Below are 23,760 nucleotides of genomic sequence, written 5' to 3'. Positions count from 1 at the left end.
TATATATTTTAATTGCTGCTATATCTGTACTGTCCCTGTTATACCAAACTGCAAATTTAAATGTATCCCTATTGTGTTTCATGACTTCCCTGATTTTGTATGTGAGCTGGAACTGGTCAGTGACCGAAATAATAAATTCATTCATTCATTCATGCACAGGCATCTTCAAAAAAAACCATCCCGAACCCCAAAAGTCCCACAGCAATCGGCAAATGGTAACGGGGGCAGGACCGTGAAATCTGGAAGCCCCTAGTCATGAACCAGCACATGGGCGGTGGATACAGGTTCAGTTGCTCTGACTCAAGGAATGAGGCAGTTGAGCTGCTTGGCAACTGTAAAAAAAGGAAAAAAATGTAAAGGACCCCTGGACGGTTAAGTCCAGTCAAAGGTGACTATGGGGTTGCGGCACTCATCTCACTTTTAGGTCGAGGGAGACGGCTTTTGTCCACAGACAGCTTTCCGGGTCATGAGGCAGCAGGACTAAACCGCTTCTGGCGCAACGGGACACCATAACAGAAACCAGAGCACACGGAAATGCTGTTTACCTTCCTGCCGAAGCAGTACCTATTTATCTACTTGCACTGGTGAGCTTTCAAACTGCTAAGTTGGCAGGAGCTGGGACAGAGCAACGGGAGCTTACCCCGTCATGGGGTTTCGAACCGCCGACCTGATCGGCAAGCCCAAGAGGCTCAGTGGTTTACACCACAGCGCCACCCGTGTCCCTAAGGCTGGGGGGGGGCGGATCCGGCCCAATTGCCTTCTAAATCCGGCCCGCGGGCGGTCCGGGAATCAGCATGTTTTTACATGTTTGCTTTTATTTAAAATGGGTTATTTGTGGGGCATAGGTATTTGTTCAATATTCTCCCCCCCAAAAAAAATATAGTCCGGCCCCCCACAAGGTCTGAGGGACAGTGGACCGGCCCCCTGCTGAAAAAGTTTGCTGACCCCTGCCCCAAGCTACTGAAGGTAATGGGGCCCTTTATATGTCCAGCTGTCCTTTGTCAACCACAAATTGCCACTGTTTTTTGTTGTTGTTGAATATATGCTATATATATAAGGTAATTTATGGACCTAATAGGTATCCTAAAGCCATTTGCACATAACAAAATATGTATTTTATCAAAGGCATTGTTGAAGTTATCTTGTATTTTGGAAATGTACATCCAGTTTTCTTTCCTCCTTTAATTTTTTTTGGGGCCCCCAAGAGAGTGGGGCCCTAAGCAATAGCTTGTTTAGTATGTAAATCCGGCTCTGCCCCCCTGACTGGATTAAAACCGTGTTCGTGGAAGGCAAATCTTACTCGGCTACGAGTGATCGCAAGAGAAACAGCAGCTTCGAGCGCTTCTCCCGCTGGCCGAGCGCGCCGCCTTGCCTGGCGACCCTCTTGCCCGGAGGCGCTGCGGGAAGGAGGCGCCTGCGAGGGCGGCGCCCTCGGGCGGGAGGAAGTTTAAGCGCTGGGGCGTCGGAGGTGGAGATCGAGAGGAGAAAAGCGCCTGGGCTCTGCAGCCGCTGCCCGACAGAGCGAGCGCGGCGACGAAGAAGAGATCGCCGAGATCGCCACCTCGTCCCGGGGTTGTTGTTGCGCTTGCCGCGCTCCTTCGCTGCCCCTTCGAGCACCGGCCAGCCATGGGCGGATCGGGATCCAGTTTGCTCGACGAGAGCAAGTGCACCTACATCCGTGGTAAGCCGAGGCTCGGGAAATGGGCAAAAAGGAACTTTTTGCAAGGGAAAAAAAAGAACCCCGCCTTTGGAGAAAGAAGTGTGCGTGCGCGCGCGCTTGGGACGCGGGTGGTCGTGTGAAAGCCTTGCGCTAGGCAGCGAGGGACTTTTTCAAACTCGCGTTTGGAAAGGGGAGCCCCCCTCGGCGCTGCCACGCGCTCGGCTCGGCTGCCAGCTTCCCGAGAGCTTGGAAGTGCTAAAGCGGCATCCTGCCGAAAGGAGGAGTGAGTGTCGACTCTGGAGATGTCCCTGAACATCTCCAAGAATGAAGGAGAGGGTTGTGTGCTTGTTGCATGCGTGGTATTTCGGGGCCGATTCCGGGCTCTCTTAGTGGTTTGGCACGGTCTCCGCCGCGAGGTCTCCGCCTGAAAAAGATGACACGGATAGCAGCTGACGCGCACGCGACCCGTCGCCCTGCACGTGGGAAGGAGACCTTGCGGAGAGGGGATCGGGATCCAGGCAGTTTGTTTTGCTCGCCGTCCGAACATACGCGTGCAGCGCGATCCTATGCGTTTTCACGCTCGGGCGAAGCCCGTGAGTCTGTGTTAACTTTAACTTGGGCGAGTCCCATTGAACTCAGCAGGACCTGCTTCTGAGTAGACCCGGACCGTGGCCTAGGATTGCCCCACTGTTGCACTCTTAGTTCCGCGCAGTCAAATCTGGGTTCAGCTGCCGGGGTGGTGGATGGAGGCGCAAACGAGCTAGAAATATACAGTATACTGAAAGTGGTGAGTGGAGGAATTGGACAGAGAGGTCGCTACTTTGCTATTTACAGTTTGCAAATGGAAAAAGAATGGTAGATTGGTGTCAGCTGTGCAAGGGTGGAATTCTGATACTTGGTGGAATATATAGCACTTACCTGTTATAATCACCTCTAGGGAGGAACAACTCTGAGTAATTACAACTTAACCCTATAATGTGTTTTCTCATTGCTACTCAAAAACCCCTAAAGGGGATTTTAGACATTGCTTCAGTTACTGTGACCATTTGTCAGTTAGTTAATCCATTAGTAACATCTTGATAACTAAAATACGTTGAATACAAGTATTCATACAAATTGCAGATGGGAAGCAAAATAGGGATTCCCTCTTTTGCAAGACAGAAGGGGGGAATGCTTGCTGTAGGATAGCTGCCTTCTTTTTCCTTTCTTCTTAGATGCAGATTTATTTAATTGGGTGACCACGCCACCAAAATATGCATCCCATTGATGTTGCCCCTAAGCAGACATCATGCACCAAAACATCAATAAAACAATTTTGTTTACAAGAAAGCAAACTAGTCACCTGAGCTCAAAAATCCAATTAACAGCTCCCGCCCTGTGGAACTCCCTCCTTTCAGATGTCAAAGAGATAGACAACTACCAGACGTTTAGAGGACACCTGAAGGCAGCCCTGTTTAGGGAAGCTTTTAATGCGTGATATTTTAATGTATTTGATTTTTGTTGGAAGCAGCCCAGAGTGGCTGGGGAAATCCAGCCAGATGGGTGGGGTACATATTATTATTATTATTATTATTGTTGTTGTTGTTGTTGTTACTGTATGGGGTGTTAGGAGAGAGGAGGTACCTCTGGTGGGGACACATTGTGCTCCTACTTGGGGTAGTTTGCCCACCTTTCGTCCCCACGCTGCACTCAGCCCTCACCTGTGGCTCTTAGGTGCTGTCAGTGTGCAACAGAGGCCACACCCTGGGAACGGTTTTGATTGGTCGGCTAAATCAGGTGAGGGTAGCCAACAGGTTTCAAACCCTTGGTGAGTTAGGGACTTCTCCTGCACGTGAAGGCAGGCTCTGGTGGATTGTGTGGACGGGGCCAATCGTGGGTCCGATGGTCAAGAAGGCAGTTTCTGCATTTGCTGTAAAGGGAAGTTGGGGGCAGGTGGGGCTCATTGACCTTGAAAGGTAGCCCATCTAGGAGAAGGAAAGCTCTGACCCGAAATCTCTGCAGCCTTGTGGGATATCTTTGGGAGAAGAAGATGCTAAGGTGTAAACCCTACACAAATCCAGAGTCGCTAAGACAGTTGGAGGACGGTACACCTCCTGGCAACTCCAGCTGCCAAGCTGGTGCCAAACATCTTACTCTGCTTTCCGTAGGACTACATCAGCAAGGCTGAGAGGGAGGTCTTGTTTTCTGGGCAGCCCAGGACCTTCTTACAGACCACCCAGGCTTGTGCCCCAGGGACGTCACTTGGGTGCTAATAATAATAATAATAATAATAATAATAATAGTAATAATAATTTTAATACCCCGCCCATCTGGCTCGGTTTCCCCAGCCACTCTGGGCGGCTCCCAACAGAATTAAAAGCACATTAAAACATCAAAAATTAAAAAGTTCCCTAAACAGTGTGATTTCACCCCCAGAGGCGCACTCCATTGTCTCTTGAGACAGTCGGATGCCAACACTGTTGCAAAACCCCTTCTGAATAGATATACCTTAACTAGCTTTTAAAAAGAGATCATCAGTGATGAGGGTGGGCAGGGCCGTCTTAAGCATATCCGGCGCCGTGGTTCAAAGATCCCTCCGGCGTCCTCTCCCCCCGTTTCCCAGAGTTGCTGACCTTTTTACAGCGCTGCCAGCAGCTTTGCAGGGCTGGAGGAAGTGGGGAAGTGGGCAGTGGCTGGAGGGTGGCTCCTCTGGCAGGGAAGAGGCAGAGGCTCCGGGTGCAGTACTGCTTCAGCGTGGCAGGCGAGGGCGCTGCGCCCAGCCTCCGCCTCTTCCCTGGTGCCCGTGCCGCGGTGGCACGGCAGGCGGAGGCTCCGGGCGTGGCGCTGGTTTGGTGGGCGAGGGCAGTGAGCTAATGCCCGGAGGCGTCCAGCCTCTGCCTCTTCCCAGGCGCCCTCCAGAACTTGGCACGAACTTGGCACCCTGGTGCCCCACACCACTTGCCTCTATGGGCAAGACGCCCCCGAGGGTAGGAGTGCCTCTCTGGGCAAGGGCGTTCCACAAAGCTATTGTTGCCACCAAGTGAAAGAAACCCCAGCTGCATTTTTTGCCACCTGCCTAGCTGTAAGATCTCTGAGCAGGTGGGGACATCCCTTTCCCTCCTTTCTGTAACACCATTGAGTACATAACATAGTGCTGTACAACTCTGACAAACTTTGCTCATGACATCCCTTTGAGGTAGGCCAGGCTGAAGCAAAGCAGGTATGGATTTGGCCAGTCTTTGGATGAGAGCCCACGATGGCTCCATTTAAGAACAAACAGAATTACAATATATAATTATTTAAAGACATAATTAAAATGAAGGAGGGTATGCAGACTGGGTATAGGTTAATGAAGAAGAGTTTGGATTTGATATCCCGCTTTATCACTACCCGAAGGAGTCTCAAAGCGGCTAACATTCTCCTTTCCCTTCCTCCCCCACAACAAACACTCTGTGAGGTGAGTGGGGCTGAGAGACTTCAGAGAAGTGTGACTAGCCCAAGGTCACCCAGCAGTTGCATGTGGAGGAGCGGAGACGCGAACCCGTTTCACCAGATTACGAGTCCACCGCTCTTAACCACTACACCACACTGGCTCTCTAAGTGTTTAGTTATGCCCAAAACATACCCAGAGAACGGCATCATGTCTAATAGGACATTGCAGGTTGATCACTCACTCTGGTGTGCAAAAAAGTGTTGCAATAGCTTCCATTGAAAGCAGAGATGGACAAATGCAAAGGCAGGATAGAGACGTAGTTTTAACATGCAGGAATGTGATTCCTTCTGTCCAAATTCCTTTTCCTGCCAAATTAGTAAAGGTATGAGGGCTCTCTCCTGGATCACTGCTTGTGCTACCTACTGCCATTACGGAAATAATGCAACTTGAATTCTGCACCGAAGGAAACTGTATTTTGCCCGCATAGGAGTCAAAACCAAAATACACACTGACGAGAAAGCTGATGGAGGGGGGTGGGTGGGAATAATAATTTAAAGAGTTTATGGCTGAAAACATCAGTATAAATCAGTATTTCTTTAAATATATAACCAAAAAGGAGCGTGCTGTAGAAGCTTAGATCGGTCAAAGGAAGGAAACGTATTTAAAATGAACATATTAGTTAAAAGGATGTTGAAGAAGAAGAGTCAAGGGTGTCAGATCTCTTCAGGATGCCGGAAGGTGATTTGAAACCACAATAATAGAGGCTTAGGTGAATTTACACCACAGATTAGGAAACAAACGAATAAATCCAGAACGATGCCAGCCTGGCTAATAAGCAGGGTAGCGGAAGTTATCAAAGGCAAAGTGGCTTCTTTTTAGAAGTGGAAATCTTTTGCTCATAGGAGGAAAACAGAAAGGAGCCTAAAGGGTAAATTGACAAGAGCGTAAATAGGGAAAACGTGAATTTGAGGAGCATATTACTGAAGAAAAACATTAAAGCTGATAACAAAACTCTTTAAATGCATCCGAAGCAAGACACCACCGCATGGAGGTGCTTGGACCTTTAGACAAGGAAGGAACGAAATAATGATTAAAGGAGAACAAGGAAATTTCAAAACAAAATAAAAAATTCCTTCCAGTAGCACCTTAGAGACCAACTAAGTTTGTTCTTGGTATGAACTTTCGTGTGCATACACACTGCTTCAGATACACTGAAACAGAAGTCACCAGACCCTTATATATAGTGAGAGAGTGGGGAGGGGGTATTACTCAGAAGGGTGATGGGAATGGGTGATTGGCTGATAGGTGTGGAAAACCTGTTGACGACTGTTAACGACTGCAATTGGTCTTACAGGAAAAAGCAAGGGGTGAGATGGCTAAAGATAGCTTTGTCATGAGATAAGAATCCAATGTCTTTGTTCAGACCAGGTCTCTCCATGGTTTTAAGTTTGGTTGTTGTTGTTGTTGTTGTTCAGTCGTTCAGTTGTGTCCGACTCTTCGTGACCCCATGGACCAGAGCACGCCAGGCACCCCTATCCTCCACTGCCTCCCGCTGTTTGGCCAAACTCATGCTAGTCGCTTCGAGAACACTGTCCAACCATCTCATCCTCTGTCATCCCTTTCTCCTTGTGCCCTCCATCTTTCCCAACATCAGGGTCTTTTCTAGGGAGTCTTCTCTTCTCATGAGGTGGCCAAAGTACTGGAGCCTCACCTTCAGGATCTGCCCTTCCAGTGAGCACTCAGGGCTGATTTCTTTAAGGATGGATAAGTTTGATCTTTTTGCAGTCCATGGGACTCTCAAGAGTCTCCTCCTGTACCATAATTCAAAATCATCAATTCTTCGGTGATCAGTCTTCTTTATGGTCCAGCTCTCACTTCCATACATTACTACTGGGAAAACCATAGCTTTAACTATACGGACCTTTGTCGGCAAGGTGATGTCTCTGCTTTTTAAGATGCTGTCTAGGTTTGTCATTGCTTTCCTCCCAAGAAGCAGGCGTCTTTTAATTTCGTGACTGCTTTCACCATCTGCAGTGATAATGGAGCCCAAGAAAGTAAAATCTCTCACTGCCTCCATTTCTTCCCCTTCTATTTGCCAGGAGGTGATGGGACCAGTGGCCATGATCTTAGTTTTTTTGATGTTGAGCTTCAGACCATATTTAAGTTTGGTAATTAGTTGCAATTCAGCAGCTTCTCTTTCCAGTCTATTTCTGAAATTCCTTTGTAGTAAGACAGCTACTTTGATATCTTGTATAGAACGTCCTGGGAGACTAAAGTGTTCTCCTACTGGTTTCTCTGTCTTGTGATTACTGATATCAGATTTATGTCCATTTATCCTTTGGCGTAGGGTTTGGCCTGTTTGCCCAATATAGAGAGCTGAAGGGCACTGTCGGCATCAAGGAAATTTCAGAAAGACTCTTTGCCTAAGTCTTTGCTGTTAAAGGTGTTGGATAGATACTCATGCCTGAGCTGCTTTTACAGGGCGTGTTTGAGTCAAATAGAGGTGGAAAGAAGGAAGGTTCTAGAACTTGGTGACAGATTAAAAGTGCACAAGCCACATTCCAGGTGGCGTAGACCTGATAGCTCTTTGAGAACTGAAATGGGACATTGCTGATCTCCTACAGATAACATGCAATTACCTGTATCAGTTATGCTGGGCTCCTTACTGGAGGATTGGAAAGTAGCTAGCATGATGCTCATTTTTAAAAAGAGGGTACCAGGAAATTACAATCCGGTTAATGCCTGATCTAGATAATATAGAATATATACAGGTAGATGAATCATTAAGTATATAGAGGAACAAGTCTTGCAGAGGAAGAATCAGCGTGGTTTATGCAAAGGGAAGTGTTATGTCACCAGAGTGGCTGTTGAGAGTGTCAACAAGTGTGTCAATAGAGATAATCTCAAAGGGGTCATATACTCGGACTTTTGAAATTCCTTTTTACAAAGTGCCTCACCAGAGATTCCTGAGCATTTGCCGTCTTGGGGTATAAGAACGGCTGCTCTTATGGGTCAGTTAGCTGAGGATAGGAGTTCTCAAAATGGAGAGTAGTGCTTCCCTACAAAATGATCTCTGTTGAGACTGATAGTCTTTTATTTTTCAACCAGTAATCTGGTGTCGAGGATGAATAGTGAAGTGGCCAGTTTTGTGGACAACAAGGTCTCCCAGGACGGGGCCTGACAGGGAGCCCCCTGGGTGAAGCTCTCTTGGAGACCCCCTCCCTGGCTTGTGCCTGGTCCCAAAGCACAACTCAACCAATGCAGGCAGGTGCCATTTCCATTAAAGAGACCAGAGAGCCAGAGGACCTAGAAAGGCGTTGCAGGTGCGAGATGAGAGTGGGAGCCGGGGGGGGGGAGGCTGGTCAGCAGTGGGTTCTCCGGAGTTGTGTCAAGGGATGCCAAGAGGGGGCGCTGCAGTGCAGGATTTGTTCTGAGCGGGCTGGGTGCCAGCTGTGCTCTCTCTAACATCTCGGCATTCCCCCCCCCAACCAAGGAAAGCAATGGGGGCAAAGGGGAGGAAAGCAGGAAACCCTTCCTCCCAATGAGGCAGTTTAGGCAGATTAAAAATCGAATGTATCATCTCACAGCCTACAGTCCAGTTGAGAGCCAGTGTGGTGTAGTGGTTAAGAGCGGTAGACTTGTAATCTGGGGAACCGGGTTCGCGTCTCCACTCCTCCACATGCAGCTGCTGGGTGACCTTGGACTAGTCACACTTCTCTGAAGTCTCTCAGCCCCACTCACCTCACAGAGTGTTTGTTGTGGGGGAGGAAGGGAAAGGAGAATGTTAGCCGCTTTGAGACTCCTTCGGGTAGTGAAAAGCGGGATATCAAATCCAAACTCTTCTTCTTCTATGCAGATTGGGAAGAGCTCTGAAAGGATCTCTCCAAACTTGGGTGGAATGGGAAATAATAGCAAATGAGGTTCAGTGCTTGTAAGTGTGACATGATGCAGGTTGCGATGGGGGACGATTTTTACTTATAAACTGATGAGGTCTGAACTGACAGAGGCTAAGCAAAAAGGAGATATTGTCTTTGTGGTGGATAACTCAATAGAACATCCACTATATCGGTGGCTGAAGTAATTTCCACACTAGAGATTGTAAATAATAGAATTGAAAATAAGAGCCTTAACTTTAGCCACAATAGCTATATAGAAACTCTACCTCTACTGAATATACCAGTTGCATAATTTCTTATTCTGTCTAGTTCGGCAGATTTTTATGATTTAGATATATACTGCTTCTTTTGGTAGTCTTTTGGAGAAGTAAGCAGCTGTTTATATTCTTTACTTGGTTATTTATTGCAGTTATATCCCATGTTACCATGAGGACTAGAAACTTGCTTTTAAAGAAAAGAAAGCTGCTCTTGGAAACCTGAATTTTGTATTAAATACCACAAATGTGCCTGTGGAATTGTAGAGGAAAACATTCATTTGCCCCTAGACTGGAGCTTTCCAAATTTTTCATGTCGGTGGCACACTTTTAAGACATGCATCATTTTGTGACACAGTAATTCAGCAAACCAGCGGGCTGCTCGCTCCTTTTTTAGCCCCCGTGGAGAGTGTTCCCGCAACACACCTACACACTGCGGCCCACGCACTAACGTGTCGCAACACATAGTTTGGAAGGCTCTGTCCTAGACAAAGACTGGTTAAATGGGTACTACTCTAGCTGGGCAAACAGAGGACTTTCAGTCCCTCATTGGAGTCTTGCTTTTAGTTCCTCATTTTGTTCCTGTGTTGCTGTTTGCAGTATACACGTCACAAACACACACAGAGAGAAGGGAATCGTGAAGGCGCACATTTATGCTACTTGCACTTGTTTGCAAGTAGATCTATTTCAGCAAGTGTGTCATGGCAGCTCTAAAGAAGCGCAAGGGGTGTGGAATAGTTCTTAGGATCAGTTGGAATCGGCCTTAAAGAGTGAAGTCTCATTGTCACACTAGTCCAGCTGCAATTGTTTCCAGTCCTGTTAGTCTGAATGGTGGAATTAAGCACACGCTTAAACCTTTGCCTTTGAAATCGACGAGGCTTTAAAATGCTTAACTCTGGCTGCAATGCGTCTTGATATTTGCCGGGTATTATTAAATCAATGGACAAAAATACAGGTGAAACTCGAAAAATTAGAATATCATGGAAAAGTCCATTTATGTAAGCAATTGTTTTCATTAGCTACTGGAGTTTAATATATGAGATAGACTCATGATATGCAAAGCGAGATATGTCAAGCCTTTGTTTGTTATAATTGTGAAGATTATGGCGTACAGCTGATGAAAACCCCAAAGTTGAAATTGTTAATTTGGGTTTCTCATCAGCTGTATGCCATAATCTTCACAATTATAACAAACAAAGGCTTGACATATCTCGCTTTGCATGTCATGAGTCTATCTCATATATTAATTCCACCTTTTAAGTTGAATTACTGAAAGAAATGAACCTCTCCACGATACTCTAATTTTTAGAGTTTCACCTGTATATGCCCAGGTGAACTTTCCCCCAGTGCATAAAGATCCTAGCACGTGTGATTTAGCCTCAGTAAATAGGATGGTTGTTCATGAGAATCCAGTTTGTTCATTGGTGCAAATAGCTGAACCTCAAACAGCCATCTCAGCTTTGAATGATATGGCTTGAAATATAACGGATAGCTGAATTTAGCATTTTATTTAGGGTTACCAGTTTGTCACCTGCACAGTTATGGTGTCTGTTTCTTTAAAATACCTGCACTGCCAGGAAACTATGCAAATGGAGTATTTCCTACCAGTCGTTTTTTGCTTACCCTTTCTTTTGTACACGCTGTCCTGGAGCTGCTTTTAACAAATTGGGCTCCATCTCTGCAACCTAGCAAGCTTAACATATATGTGAGGCTTCAGCAAGAGATATGGGAGCCGGTTGGAACACAGTTTCAGGTGGAAGAAAAATCTGGGAGAAAGGGAAAAAGTTACACACACACACACACACACAAAATCAAGATAAGATGTGTTACTGGTTACTTTGCCCTTCAGCAAAGATCTTGCATTGCATCATGCCTGCAAAAATAATAAACGTAACCAGCTGGATGCATTTACAAATAAATATTGACCGCAACAAAATGTGTAGCCAAAAATATATATAATATAATAATGACTACACATTTTGGCTACACGTTTTGTAGTGGTCAATATTTATTTGTAAATGCATCCAGCTGGTTACGTTTGGTGTGCGTTTGCTTATGTATTTACGTAACCGTGGTATACTGTTGGTTGCAAAAATAACAAAGCTGATCTTCGTTGAACCAGTTGAAACAAAAATGTCAGCACCTTTGCACCAGCCACCAGATGTAAACTTTAATTATGTTGCAACCCGATTGTAACAAAAGGTTGTAGAAAGAGAGGTAGATCGCTTCTCCAGATTTCATATGCTACAATGCAATCTGAATCAAGTCTACTTAGAAGTAAGTCCTATTTACGGTAACTCAGCTGGGCTTACCCTTAAGTAAGTTGGCTTTACTGCATGATGTTATTGTGCATAAACTCAGAAGTAAACTCCAGCAGATTCAGGTGGAATCACTCTTAAAGTAAACACAAAGAATTTCAGCTGAAATCGGCATGATAATTTTGAATTAGGGTCAGGGTGTGTGAGAGAATGCATTCAGTCACCCGGTCTGTGAAATAACATCTGTCGATTTGTGTAAGATTTCTTCAACCATTCTCATGGTGATAATCCAAATATAACTTACCTGAATTCACCGTAAGTCTCAGAGGCAAAGTTTATCCAAGGAAGGCATTTTGAATATTTAGGGTCTTTTTTTCTGCCTGCTGATATCTTTTAGGTACTGGCTATGCTCTCTCAATTTGTTTCAAGGACTAGGGACCCGTTTAAAAGAAATACTGTAAGTAAAGCGAGATGAGTGCCGGAACCCCATAGTCGCCTTTGATTGGACTTAACCGTCCAGGGGTCCTTTACCTTTACTTTTTTTTAACCTTAAATATTTACCTATGTGAGTTTCAGATATGAGTATGCAGGCAGGAGTATCTTGGAATCTTTAGACTTCATGCAACTCAGTTCCATTCTATAAATGTTGTTGTTGTTCAGTCGTTCAGTCGTGTCCGACTCTTCGTGACCCCATGGACCAGAGCACGCCAGGCATGCCTATCTTTCACTGTCTCCCGCAGTTTGGCCAAACTCATGTCAGTCGCTTCGAGAACACTGTCCAACCATCTCGTCCTCAGTCGCCCCCTTCTCCTTGTGCCCTCCATCTTCCCCAACATCAGGGTCTTTTCCAGGGAGTCTTCTCTTCTCATGAGGTGGCCAAAGTACTGGAGCCTCAGCTTCAGGATCTGCCCTTCAAGTGAGCACTCAGGGCTGATTTCTTTAAGGATGGATAAGTTTGATCTTTTTGCAGTCCATGGGACTCTCAAGAGTCTCCTCCAGCACCATAATTCAAAAGCATCAATTCTTCGGCGATCAGTCTTCTTTATGGTCCAGCTCTCACTTCCATACATTACTACTGGGGAAACCATAGCTTTAACTATACGGACCCTTGTCGGCAAGGTGATGTCTCTGCTTTTTAAGATGCTGTCTAGGTTTGTCATTGCTTTCCTCCCAAGAAGCAGGCATCTATAAATAAATAAGTAAAATCAGAAGATGTCCAGAAACATACTGGTGGAAATACAGGGTTAAAAAACAAAAACAAAAAACCCCTTCTTATCTGTTTATTATTTGATATTTAAACGGTATGTCAGTTGTGATCCCAAGGTGGTTTGCAATCCCAAACCACAAAATAACAACATTCAACCACTAGTTTAAAACCACTTTAAAATGTGAAATAACAATACAGTACCTCAGATGGACATGGGTTTATTACAGCTGGCCTTATCATGCTAGCTCCTTCCAAAAGGGAAAGAGGTACCTGAAGCCGAATTGTGAAGGCATCAGCTATACCTCCAATGGAAGAGAAGACTGTGTTTTGTGACATGGTGCAAGGGGCTTCAGCCCCCAACAAGTCAGAAAGGTTATTCCCTTCTCAAAACAAAATCAAAAATTAAAAAAAAATCCTTCCAGTAGCACCTTAGAGACCAACTAATTTTGTTCTTAGTATGAGCTTTCGTGTTTTTTGTTTTTTATTTTGTTTTGACTGTGGCAGACAAACACGGCTACCCACCTGTAATGGTACAGTATTCCCTTCTGATATATGTATATTGGCCGGCTGATAGAGAGCGAGACACCACTTCAAGAATTTAGGTCCTAAATTGTTTAGGGCTTTATAAATCAACGTGAACACCTTTGGAGTTGGGCTTGGCAGCATCTTTTACGAAACCCTTTCTTTCAGGTCCCTGGATGAACTTTTCCCCACCCTGCTTCCCCCCCCCCCCAACGTCCTTGCCCAATATTCTTGCTTTTGGTACCTTTCCACTCCCTTAACTTCAAGTTTTTTCAATCGGCTCTACCTGTTTGATTACTTGTTGAACTTGCTTCAAGGGCAGGCGAGGCTTGTCTTAAGAAACAGGTTGTCAACAACCGTCTTTCATGTGTTATCTCAAACCTACTTCCATAAAGGCTTCCGCCTCCTTCCCTTGTTCACGCAACTGCAGTGACTCACGGCTTTTGCATAATCCTTGTCTCTTCCTTCCTCCTTGCCTGTGAGATAATTTAAATTCTGTGGTTTTCGGGATAGGGACCTTCACCTTGCAAAGCAGTGCACTCAGATCAGCGGTACTTTGCAGATTTTTGGTTAATAAAACCCAGGATTTCCAAGATTATGTCATGCACCAGTGTGATCAAGAAACAGAATCCTGGATGAAGCTACATGGCAGTCACTGGAATCTCAATGGAGTAGCAGCTGGTTTAGCCCTCATCCCATGTTTATCTCACTTTTAGTGATTTATTACCATTCACTCATATGCAGAAAAGTAAAGGTTCATACCTGGAGATTTTGCCGTTACCCCACACCTGCCAACACAAAGATGTGCTGTGTCTCCCAACAGCTCTTGCATAAGGCTAGTACCCTCCAGATGAGACGCGGCTGGCACTGTGGTCTAAACCACAGAGCCTCTTGGGCTTGCCGATCAGAAGGTTGGCGGTTCGAATCCTTGCGACGGGATGAGCTCCCGTTGCTCGGTCCCAGCTCCTGCCAACCTAGCAGTTTGAAAGCACGTCAAAGTGCAAGTAGATAAATAGGTACCGCTCCGGCGGGAAGGTAAATGGCGTTTCCGTGCGCTGCTCTGGCGCCAGAAGTGGCTTAGTCATGCTGGCCACATGTCCCGGAAAGCTGTCTGCGGACAAACGCTGGCTCCCTTGGCCTGAAAGCGAGATGAGCGGCACAACCCCATAGTCGCCTTTGACTGGACTTAACCATCCAGGGGTCTTTTACCTCTACCTAGTGCCCTTCAGATGCTTGTGGATGGCAGCTCCATCAGCCCCAGCCATTGTAGCCAATGGTGAGAGATGATGGAATTTGGAGTCCAAAACTTGAAACCACCAGGTTGGTGAAGCTGCAGCAGTAGATTTTTTCTTCCGTGTATTCCTCTCATCATAATGATGGGAATTTTGCTAAGGGATTTGCTGTTTTGGAACGTCTTGTTTTATACTAGTGGTTCCCCTAATTTTTTTCCTCTGGGGCACACTTTCAAACCAAATTTTAATGGATAAGGAATACATTCGAAAACGAAAAGAAACAACTCCTAGCAGTACTTGATTTATAACATAGAACACAACTACTTTATAATAGGATCTTGGGGCATCCAGAAAGTATAAGACAATGGAGCTACATAAGAACATGGCTTATTCTCAAAATATAAACAAGTGTTTAAACAAGTGTTTCTCCAGCACTCTGTTCAAATGGCGATTCTGGATCACTTCAGTAGCACTTGAAGGTCTTGCTGTCATGTTGAAAAGATATCTATCCATATTCTGCAAATAAAAATATTATTTTGATACTATAGTCTTTTTCTTCTTCTTTGGCGATCACTTGTAGCCGAGTAAGATTGTCTTCCACGAACATGGTTTTATCAGTGAGTCTGTAAGTGGCTGTGGATGCCAATTCTGGATCCACACATCCTTCCCCAGTGGGAACATAGGTTTCCGGGCGGGAGTTGATCACGGTGAGGGTTTGCCAAGCATGCCTTCCTCTTAGCACATTTCTCCCTTTTGTCCTGAATTCGAGCATCTTCAAAGCCCATGACACCTTTGGTAAAGGCTGTTCTCCAATTGGAGCGCTCGCAGGCCAATATTTCCCAGTTGTTGGCATTTATACTACATTTTTAAAGATTTGCCTTGGAAGCATCTCTAAACCTCTTTTGTTGACCACCAGCATTACACCTTCCATTTTAAAGTTCGGAATAGAGTAGTTGCTTTGGAACACCATCAGGCATCCAAACAACATGACCAGTCCAACGAAGTTGATGTTGAAGAATTGTCGCTTCGACACTGGTGATTTTTGCTTCTTCCAGTACACTGGCATTAGTTCGCTTGCCTTCCCAAGTGATGTGTAAAATATACTGAAATATTTAAATGTTTGTCTGATTGTATGTGAAACTTCCCGCCATGCTTGCCATCCTCTTCTGCCACACCAGTGTGGCACACCACACCCTTTGAGAACCACAGTTTTATACATATGGCAAACAATTTAAATCTGTTTTCTAAAATAAAAGCACTGTTACTTACCGCATTAATACATGAAAGTCTGTTCTTTCTGGGGAAAGCTACAGCTGCCCTGTAATATGGCGCTGCACTGTAATTTGGTTTAAGCACTTGAAACCACAAAGTCATAAATCATAACAGCAGATGAAATATTAGGGTCGGTGAGAAGCAACTGGGGAGGGAGGGCGTGCACACCCCATTTCAGGTTTACACCTGTGGAACCTAATGCCTACTGTTTGAAGAAATTGTCTAGCACAAATAGATTGCCTGGCTTTATTAATTACAAAGCGTATACACACACACACACACACACACACACACACTGGAGAACAGGAGGAATTATTTCCTGACTAGTGTTTCTTCTGAGGAGATTTGAGATTTCTTACCATTGGGGCTATTTGGCATTATCACCAAATAAGGTTGCAGGTGCTGATTTATGCTAGAAAAATTTCACACAGCCATTGCAGTCTGCTTGACTAACTATAGGCTGCAATTTGGTGTGTCCCTAATAACATTTAATTGGGTGTGTGGCACTAAACAAGTGTACAAACAGTTTAGGGTGGGACAGTGATGCACTGAGAGAACAGGGCAAAATGATCAACAACAAAAAAGGTTGAATGTCAAGAAAAACAGCCTTGGCAATTAGATCTTAAAGTCTTCAGCGGAAATGAGTCCTTGCAGCATGAGACATGCCATATTGAAGCAATAATAATAATAACTGGACCTTGTTCCTTCTGTGCACATAGGAGAGTGGGAAAATGATAGGGCAGAGCTTGCAAAAGTGATTAATGTTAATTTTTGCCATATGTTGTGTTTTGAGGTCTTGGCCGATATCATTTAGCCTCATAACCCTACAAGATACCTTCAAAGAAGGTTGCTGTTCAATTTGGTATTGAGATTAGGGATGGCCAATAACACAACAGGTGGCGCTGTGGGTTAAATCACAGAGCCTAGGGCTTGCTGATCAGAAGGTCGCCGGTTCAAATCCCCACGACGGGGTGAGTTCCCATTGCTCGGTCCCTGCTCCTGCCAACCTAGCAGTTCAAAAGCACATCAAAGTGCAAGTAGATAAATAGGTACTGCTCCGGCAGGAAGGTAAATGGCGTTTCTGTGCGCTGCTCTGGTTCGCCAGAAGCGGCTTAGTCATGCTGGCCACATGACCCAGAAGTTGTACGCCGGCTCCCTTGGCCAATAAAGCGAGATGAGCACTGCAACCCCAGAGCCGGCCACGACTGGACCTAATGGTCAGGGGCCCCTTTACCTTTACCTTTATCCCTATGTTATTGTCCTAGAAATGGAAAAAAAGATAACATCCCTACCATAGCTGTCAAGTTTCGGATTTGAAAATAAGGGATCAGCAGTCTCACCTATCCCGGGGACAGTCACATGTCAGTGGTGGGCGGAGCAGCAATGTAAACTCCAAGCGGGCTCAGGCTTGGAGCGGAGCAAAGAGGAGGGCAGCCATGTGCTCTGCGCGATGGAGCCCCATCGTCTTCTTGTCTGATCCCATCAAAACAGGACAGGAAGCAGCAGCTGCTCAAAGGGAGCCAGGCTCCGCCCGCCAGCTAACCCTATTGGCCGGCTGAGGGGCTCGGCGGCAACGGATAGGGGCTGATGCGGGGGGAGGAATACACCCCCCTGTAAGCACGGGAAACGGCTCCCACTTGCTTTGAGGGCTGATGCTTTTCTCTCCAAGTAGGCGAGGTCTTCCCACCCAGTCACTGGCCAGCAGGGGAGGAGCTGCTTCCATTAAAAACGGGAAATTTAAGGGAAATAAAAAATAAGGGAGAGCAGCAGGAAACTACTTGAAATAAGGGAGAATCCCGGGGAAAACAGGATACTTGACAGCACTGATCCCTACCAGAGAAGAATGGCAGATCAACTTGATGGATTATGGCGAAATGGCTAAAACCACTGGAAGAATCAGAAATCAGGAAGCAGGGGCAGCCTGGGCCGAGGAAGCCGGCGTACAGCTTCCAGGTCATGTGGTCAGCATGACTAAGCCATTTCTGGCGAACCAGAGCAGCGCACAGAAATGCCATTTACCTTCCCGCCGAAGCGGTACCTATTTATCTACTTGCACTTTGACGTGCTTTTGAACTGCTAGGTTGGCAGGAGCTGGGACAAAACAACGGGAGCTTACTCCATCGTGGGGATTTGAACCGCCGACCTTATGATCGGCAAGCCCAAGTGGCGGCTCAGTGGTTTAGACCACAGCGCCACCCGCGTCTCTGGACAGAGAGTCAGAGCTGGATGGACCAATAGCATGACTGCTGTTTAAAGTGGCTTCCTGTCTTATAAACAAATTATGTGGAAATAAACTCCACAGGTTTTAGTGGAAGCTCCAGTGTGCAGCTATAATTTAGGAAGAGCCCTCCCCCAAGTAAAGAGCATTAGCACCTGATTTGATTTGACCCTTGAGAGTTGGAAGCTAAATTCCACTTAAAATTACGTTCCTGTCTGTTGGAATCAAATGCCCTTTCACAGTTGACTTGCATGCAAAATTCTGAAATCGGTGCTTTTTGTTCAGCAGAAAGTGGGTAAGAAGGTGCCACAGATGGGTAGGATTCTGATTGCTTGTTTTGCTGGTGATCAAAATTTCTTGTGTTAATTGGCTTGGTTAAACTTGTTAATCATATACAGGTGCTGAAGAAGTAGGCCTTCTATAATTGCACAACCTGAATTTGCTGGTAGGTGGTTATTGAATCACGGCCAAAAACAGCGACAGTCTGGAACAGCCCTGTGTCTATTGTCCCAAAGGAGAAAGACACTAAGAGGTGTAATTAAAATGGCTTTTCTGGAGGCTCCAGTTTCTTAACCCAGATACAGGGCAATACATCATCCAGACCAGAGATTTCACCAAAGCAAACTCTTCCTTTTTATGAAGCATAGAATCTTCGAGTTGGAAGGGACCCAAGGGTCATCTAGTCCAACCCCCTGCAATGCCGGAATCTCAGCGAAAGCTGATTCAAGCCGTTGTTGTGCTATGATTCCCCTAGAGGGAAAGATATAATTTCTCTCTGGTAGTCTTCCAGGACGGGGCTGCAGCGTTAGAAATCTATTACTGCATGCTGTGGCCTGATTGTTGTGGATAGCTTCCATAAAACTTCCCATGTAGTTTATCTGGTGCACATGGCAAGATGGTTGCAAACATCTTGTAGCCTGATCATGAAGCCTTCACCACTCCGAAGTTGGTTGGAGCATCCTTGGTGTGGAGTCTCTAAAATAGGGAATACTTCTGAGGTCTTGGATTTCTTTCTGCGGCAAAACTAGTTCTGAATATCTGCCTGAACATCACATCACAATATGTTTTAAATAGGCCTAGACCTATATATCAAATTCCCCTATTCAGTTTTTTTTGGGGGGTGCTCCGGAAGACAGCCTTCATAAATTCCAGTTACAGGTGGGTAGCCGTGTTGGTCTGCCATAGTCGAAACAAAATAGGAAATTCTTTCCAGTAGCACCTTAGAGACCAACTGAGTTTGTTCTTGGTATGAGCTATGTGAAGAAGTGTGCATGCACACGAAAGCTCATACCAAGAACAAACTCAGTTGGTCTCTAAGGTGCTAATGGAAAGAATTTCCTATTTTGTTTCATAAATTCCTTTACTGAAGTTCAGGCATAACTTTCCTAGAGAGCTATGAAAGAAGGGATACTCATGAACTGACTTAACTGTGCCATATAAAAATAAAAATCCATGTGCATAGAAAACTAACTTGCCAGCATGGAGAATGGTTCTATTCTAGCCTCCTCCCTTGTGCTTGTTTTCTGTGTGCAGGAGTGATCATAATTGTAGGGAAACAGTTTGAAGTGATACAGCTGAGAAACTGATTCACTGTACCTGCTGTTTGTGAGATCGGGGGGGGGGAGGGGCAGGGCGCTTGGTTCTAAATTTTGTATCTGAAAATAAGATTTTCAACAACCGCAGCTTTTTCACTGACTGGCAGTTTAGGGCTCTTTCTAGGAAGCATGTGTTAGAGTGATCAGACTTCCGTTCCAAGGAAAGCTGAATTCTGCATCCAATATCAGTTGTGCAATGCAAGCAATTTTTGCATCTATTTCGCATAACTTTGCTGGTCATTTGCCTGGTTTACACATGACAATAGATGATGGTTTAGCATACTGTACACAGGCTCCTCGGCTTGTCTCCTCTGATGTGGCAACGAGGAGGCGATTGGAAAGATCTTTCTTGTGGTGTTTGAACCCAGACAAAGTATGGTCCGTGTTAACTATGGTTTAGAAACAAGGCAACTTCAAACCATTTTTAATTATTCTGGGGGGCTTTTCATACATTTAAAGCATATGGGTTTCCACAAAGAATACTGGATATTGCAGTTTATTATGGGTGCGGAGAAATTTTAGTTCTGTAAGGTGTAAATTACAGTCTCCAGGGATTCTTGGGGGTTCATTTGCTTTAAGTTTATGGTGTGTATGCAGCTATATCCACATAACAAGTACGGTAATTATGTTTACTTGAAAACAGAAGCAATATCTTCCATTTCATTTGTGGCTATGACCCGGGGTGTTTACGACTTAAAGCACAAGTCCTTGAGAAAAATCTGCATCAAATTTGCATAGGCTAATTTATATTTACAGGTGCCTCTAGCATACATTTAAAGCACCCCACTCAAAAACCCTTGGAACTATAGTTTGTTAAGGTTACAGGGGCTTGTAGCTCTGTGATGAGAAAGCTACTGCCCCCAAAATTATATGGGACGTGGGTGGTGCTGTGGTCTAAACCATTGAGCTGCTTGGGCTTGCCGATCAGAAGGTCGGCGGTTTGAATCCCTGCGATGGGCTGATCTCCCGTTGCTCTGTCCCAGTTTCTGCCAACCTAGCAGTTCGAAAGCACACCAGTGCAAGTAGATAAATAGGTACCGCTGCAGTGGGAAAGTAAACGGCGTTTCCGTGTGCTCTGCTTTCTGCCACGGTGCTCCGTTGCACCAGAAGTGGTTTCGTCATGCTGACCACATGACCCAGAAAAGCTGCGCAGACAAACACCGGCTCCCTCGGTCTGAAAGTGAGATGAGCGCCGCAACCCCATAATCACCTTTGACTGGACTTAACTGTCCAGGCAGGGCCGTCTTAGAGGGATCGGCCGCCGTGGCGCGGCGATCCCTCGGCGCCCCCAGCGTGCTGCCTCTCCGCCCGCCTCCCTCCCACGCTGGCCACCCCTCGGGAGGGGGGGTGGGCGAGCGGGGGATGAGGGGCATGGCGTCGGAGCGTCGCGGGGCTTTGCGTGCCCTTCCAGCGCTCCAGCTGGGGCTCGGGGAGGCGAGGGCGGCTGGCTTGTAGCCCGCCGGCACGCGAGCGTCCGCCCGCCTGCCCATGGGGGTGGGGCGGGTTGGGGAGGGGGCGCCCGGTATGCCGGCGGGCTCGCGGGGGCGCCCCTGGGGGGCCCGGCGCCCTGGCGCGTCGCACCACCAGCCCCTATGGACGAGACGGCCCTGCGTCCAGGGGTCCTTTACCTTTTTACCTTTTCCTATGTGCAGGTTTCTACACAGGGCTCTCACCAACCGTCCTCTTTGCCATGGACCCAGTTGCCCTGCAAACAAAGGTTTCAAAAATTAAGTTTAAAACAAAGGAAGGGATCCAGGGCTCTGCACCAAAAAAGGGTTGGGGCCCTCTGGACAATGCTTATGGCTGTGCTGGGGGACATGGGCCTAGGTCTTGCCCTCACTCATTTCTGTAGTACTGAACTATGGTTTTGTGCTACATTTAAATGCAGCTTTTGGGAAAACTCCATGCAGATCCTTTCAACTCGTCCTCTGGGGGTAGTAAGTGTGCCCCCCAGAGTTCTACACTGACTGGAAATCCTGCTTAGACTCAAACTGGCCTCTTGAGATTTTACCAGGCCCTGCCTGCTCATAGATAAGCCTGCGTTTATTGAACTTAGCTCCCGCTGAAATCAATGGGGCAATTTCCATGGGACCTAAGAGTGTGGGGTTCTGTGTACGCTTACTCAAAGGCAAGTCCCACTCTGGAAAAATAAAGCTCTCATCTTATACTAGTCAACGTGTTTAGGATTGCAGCTTCATTCCAGATCCAACTCATGGCTGTGTCCTGCATGGACCAGTAAATTAACTTATGAAAAACAAGCCCCGGAGATTCTCAGAATGCTGAATTCTGCATGTAATTCTGCGCCTACGTCGCGGAATACATTTGCCCTAGTTCATATGCAACTCTGTTTTATTAGGTTCAACTGGAGGACATTATTGCACTCGGTGTTACATTTGAATTTTCTGAATGGGGGTGCTGAATGATGGGTGAAATTGCTTTAAGAATTAATTTGTTGGCACCGTGTTGAAGGAAAGGAGATTTAGCAGCGGTTTATAGCTGAGCATCATATATCACTTCAACAAATACTCCTTGAGCATCTTCTTTTCCTGCCACTCATCTAGTTTATTAAGACATCTAAAAGGGAATTCCCAATTAAAAAAATATTATTCAGATCTGTGGGTGGATTAAAATATTTATATCTGAAGATGAAAAGGACTAATGATTAAGCCTTAGATTAATCTTCATGGCGCTTCGTAAAAGCTAATCCTTACATCCTGTTCCAAAGACAGGTATGGCCCTGGGCATTACATAATGGGAAGTGCAAAACATGTCTGAACATGCATAACCTAGAGCTGGTGTGCAGAATGTGATCACTGCAGTGATGTTGCAAAAAGTGGCCCCTCTGTGGGCATTGAACCCCTGGCTGGTAGGGCTGTTATGTTCAGAGTTGGTTACTGTTAAGCTTCTACCATTGCCTTGGGAATCTTCTCTACCTGAAGGAGTGTCTCCACCCCCATCGTTCAGCCCGGACACTGAGGTCCAGCTCCGTGGGCCTCCTGGCAGTTCCCTCACTGCAAGAAGTGAGGTTACAGGGAACCAGGCAGAGGGCCTTCTCAGTAGTGGCGCCCGCCCTCTGGAACGTCCTCACATCAGATGTCAAGGAAATAATAACTACCGGACTTTTAGAAGACCTCTGAAGGCAGCCCTGTTTAGGGAAGTTTTTAATGTTTGATGTTTTATCGTGTTTTTAATATTCTGTTGGGAGCCGGCCAGAGTAGCTGGGGAAACCCAGCCACTTGGAAGGGGTATAAATTAATTATTATTGTTATTAGTAGTAGTAGTAGTAGTATCATCATCATCTCTGTGTCTCTGCTGATCCTCATTGGGGCAAAGAGACTCAGTGGGATGGTAGTGATCCATCTATAATTGTTGAGGCTGAAGACTGGATAGGCCATTTCGAGTGGCATCCCACTTTTGAGGCTGCTGGGAATGTTTAATATTGCACCTTTTGTGCTGCCTGCAAATTCTGTGCCGCCAGGGCTCGCCCAATACATTTTGTCACCCAAGGCGAACCACAAATGGTACTCCTCTCCGTGCCAAGGAAGAAGGGGCGAGTGAAGATGGGAACATGGGCGGATGGTGGGGATAAAGATCTACATTGGGAACTGCTGCCCCTGTGGATCCTGGCACCCGAGGTGGCTGCCTCATCTTGCCTCATGGTTGGGCCGGCCCTGCATGCTGCTGTTATCCTAGAATCCTTTGCCAAAATTTAAGGTGCAGTGTAGCAGTTTGAAGTGTGAAGTGAGAGCTGGATCGCCAAAGAAGACTGATCACCGAAGAATTAATGCTTTTGAATTATGGTGCTGGAGGAGACTCTTGAGAGTCCCATGGACTGCAAGAAGATCAAACTTATCCATCCTTAAAGAAATCAGCCCTGAGTGCTCACTGGAAGGACAGATCCTGAAGTTGAGGCTCCAGTACTTTGGACACTTCATGAGAAGAGAAGGCTCCCTAGAAAAGACCCTGGTGTTGGGAAAGATGGAGGGCACTAGGAGAAGGGGACGACAGAGGATGAGATGGTTGGACAGTGTTCTCGAAGCTACTAGCATGAGTTTGGCCAAACTGCTGGAGGCAGTGAAAGATAGGCGTTCTCTGGTCTATGGGGTCACGAAGAGTCAGACACGACTGAACGACTGAACAACAAAAAGCAGTTTGGCGAAGCCATCTGATTTCTTTTGCCCCATCATCCTCAAAGTCAGACAGGAGAAAGGAAGGAGTGCTCCACATATTGATG

General features: G+C 46.1%; 1 protein-coding gene across 1 annotated transcript in view; it reads left to right on the top strand.

Annotated features, from left to right (window-relative positions):
• Positions 1-1,451: 1,451 nt before the first annotated feature.
• The window catches only part of NIBAN1 (niban apoptosis regulator 1), an 85,545-nt gene continuing 63,236 nt past the window's right edge, over positions 1,452-23,760 (top strand). The window contains exon 1 of the mRNA XM_033151364.1: positions 1,452-1,681. Within this exon, the coding sequence (XP_033007255.1) occupies positions 1,627-1,681 (55 nt within the window). The 5' untranslated portion in view covers positions 1,452-1,626. The remainder of the gene's footprint in view (positions 1,682-23,760) is intronic.

This window comes from Lacerta agilis, chromosome 6 (assembly GCF_009819535.1).
Source record: "Lacerta agilis isolate rLacAgi1 chromosome 6, rLacAgi1.pri, whole genome shotgun sequence".
In the NCBI taxonomy this organism is placed as follows: domain Eukaryota; kingdom Metazoa; phylum Chordata; class Lepidosauria; order Squamata; family Lacertidae; genus Lacerta; species Lacerta agilis.
The sequence above is the reverse complement of the archived record's forward strand: the minus strand, read 5'-3'. Positions and strand labels throughout refer to the sequence as shown.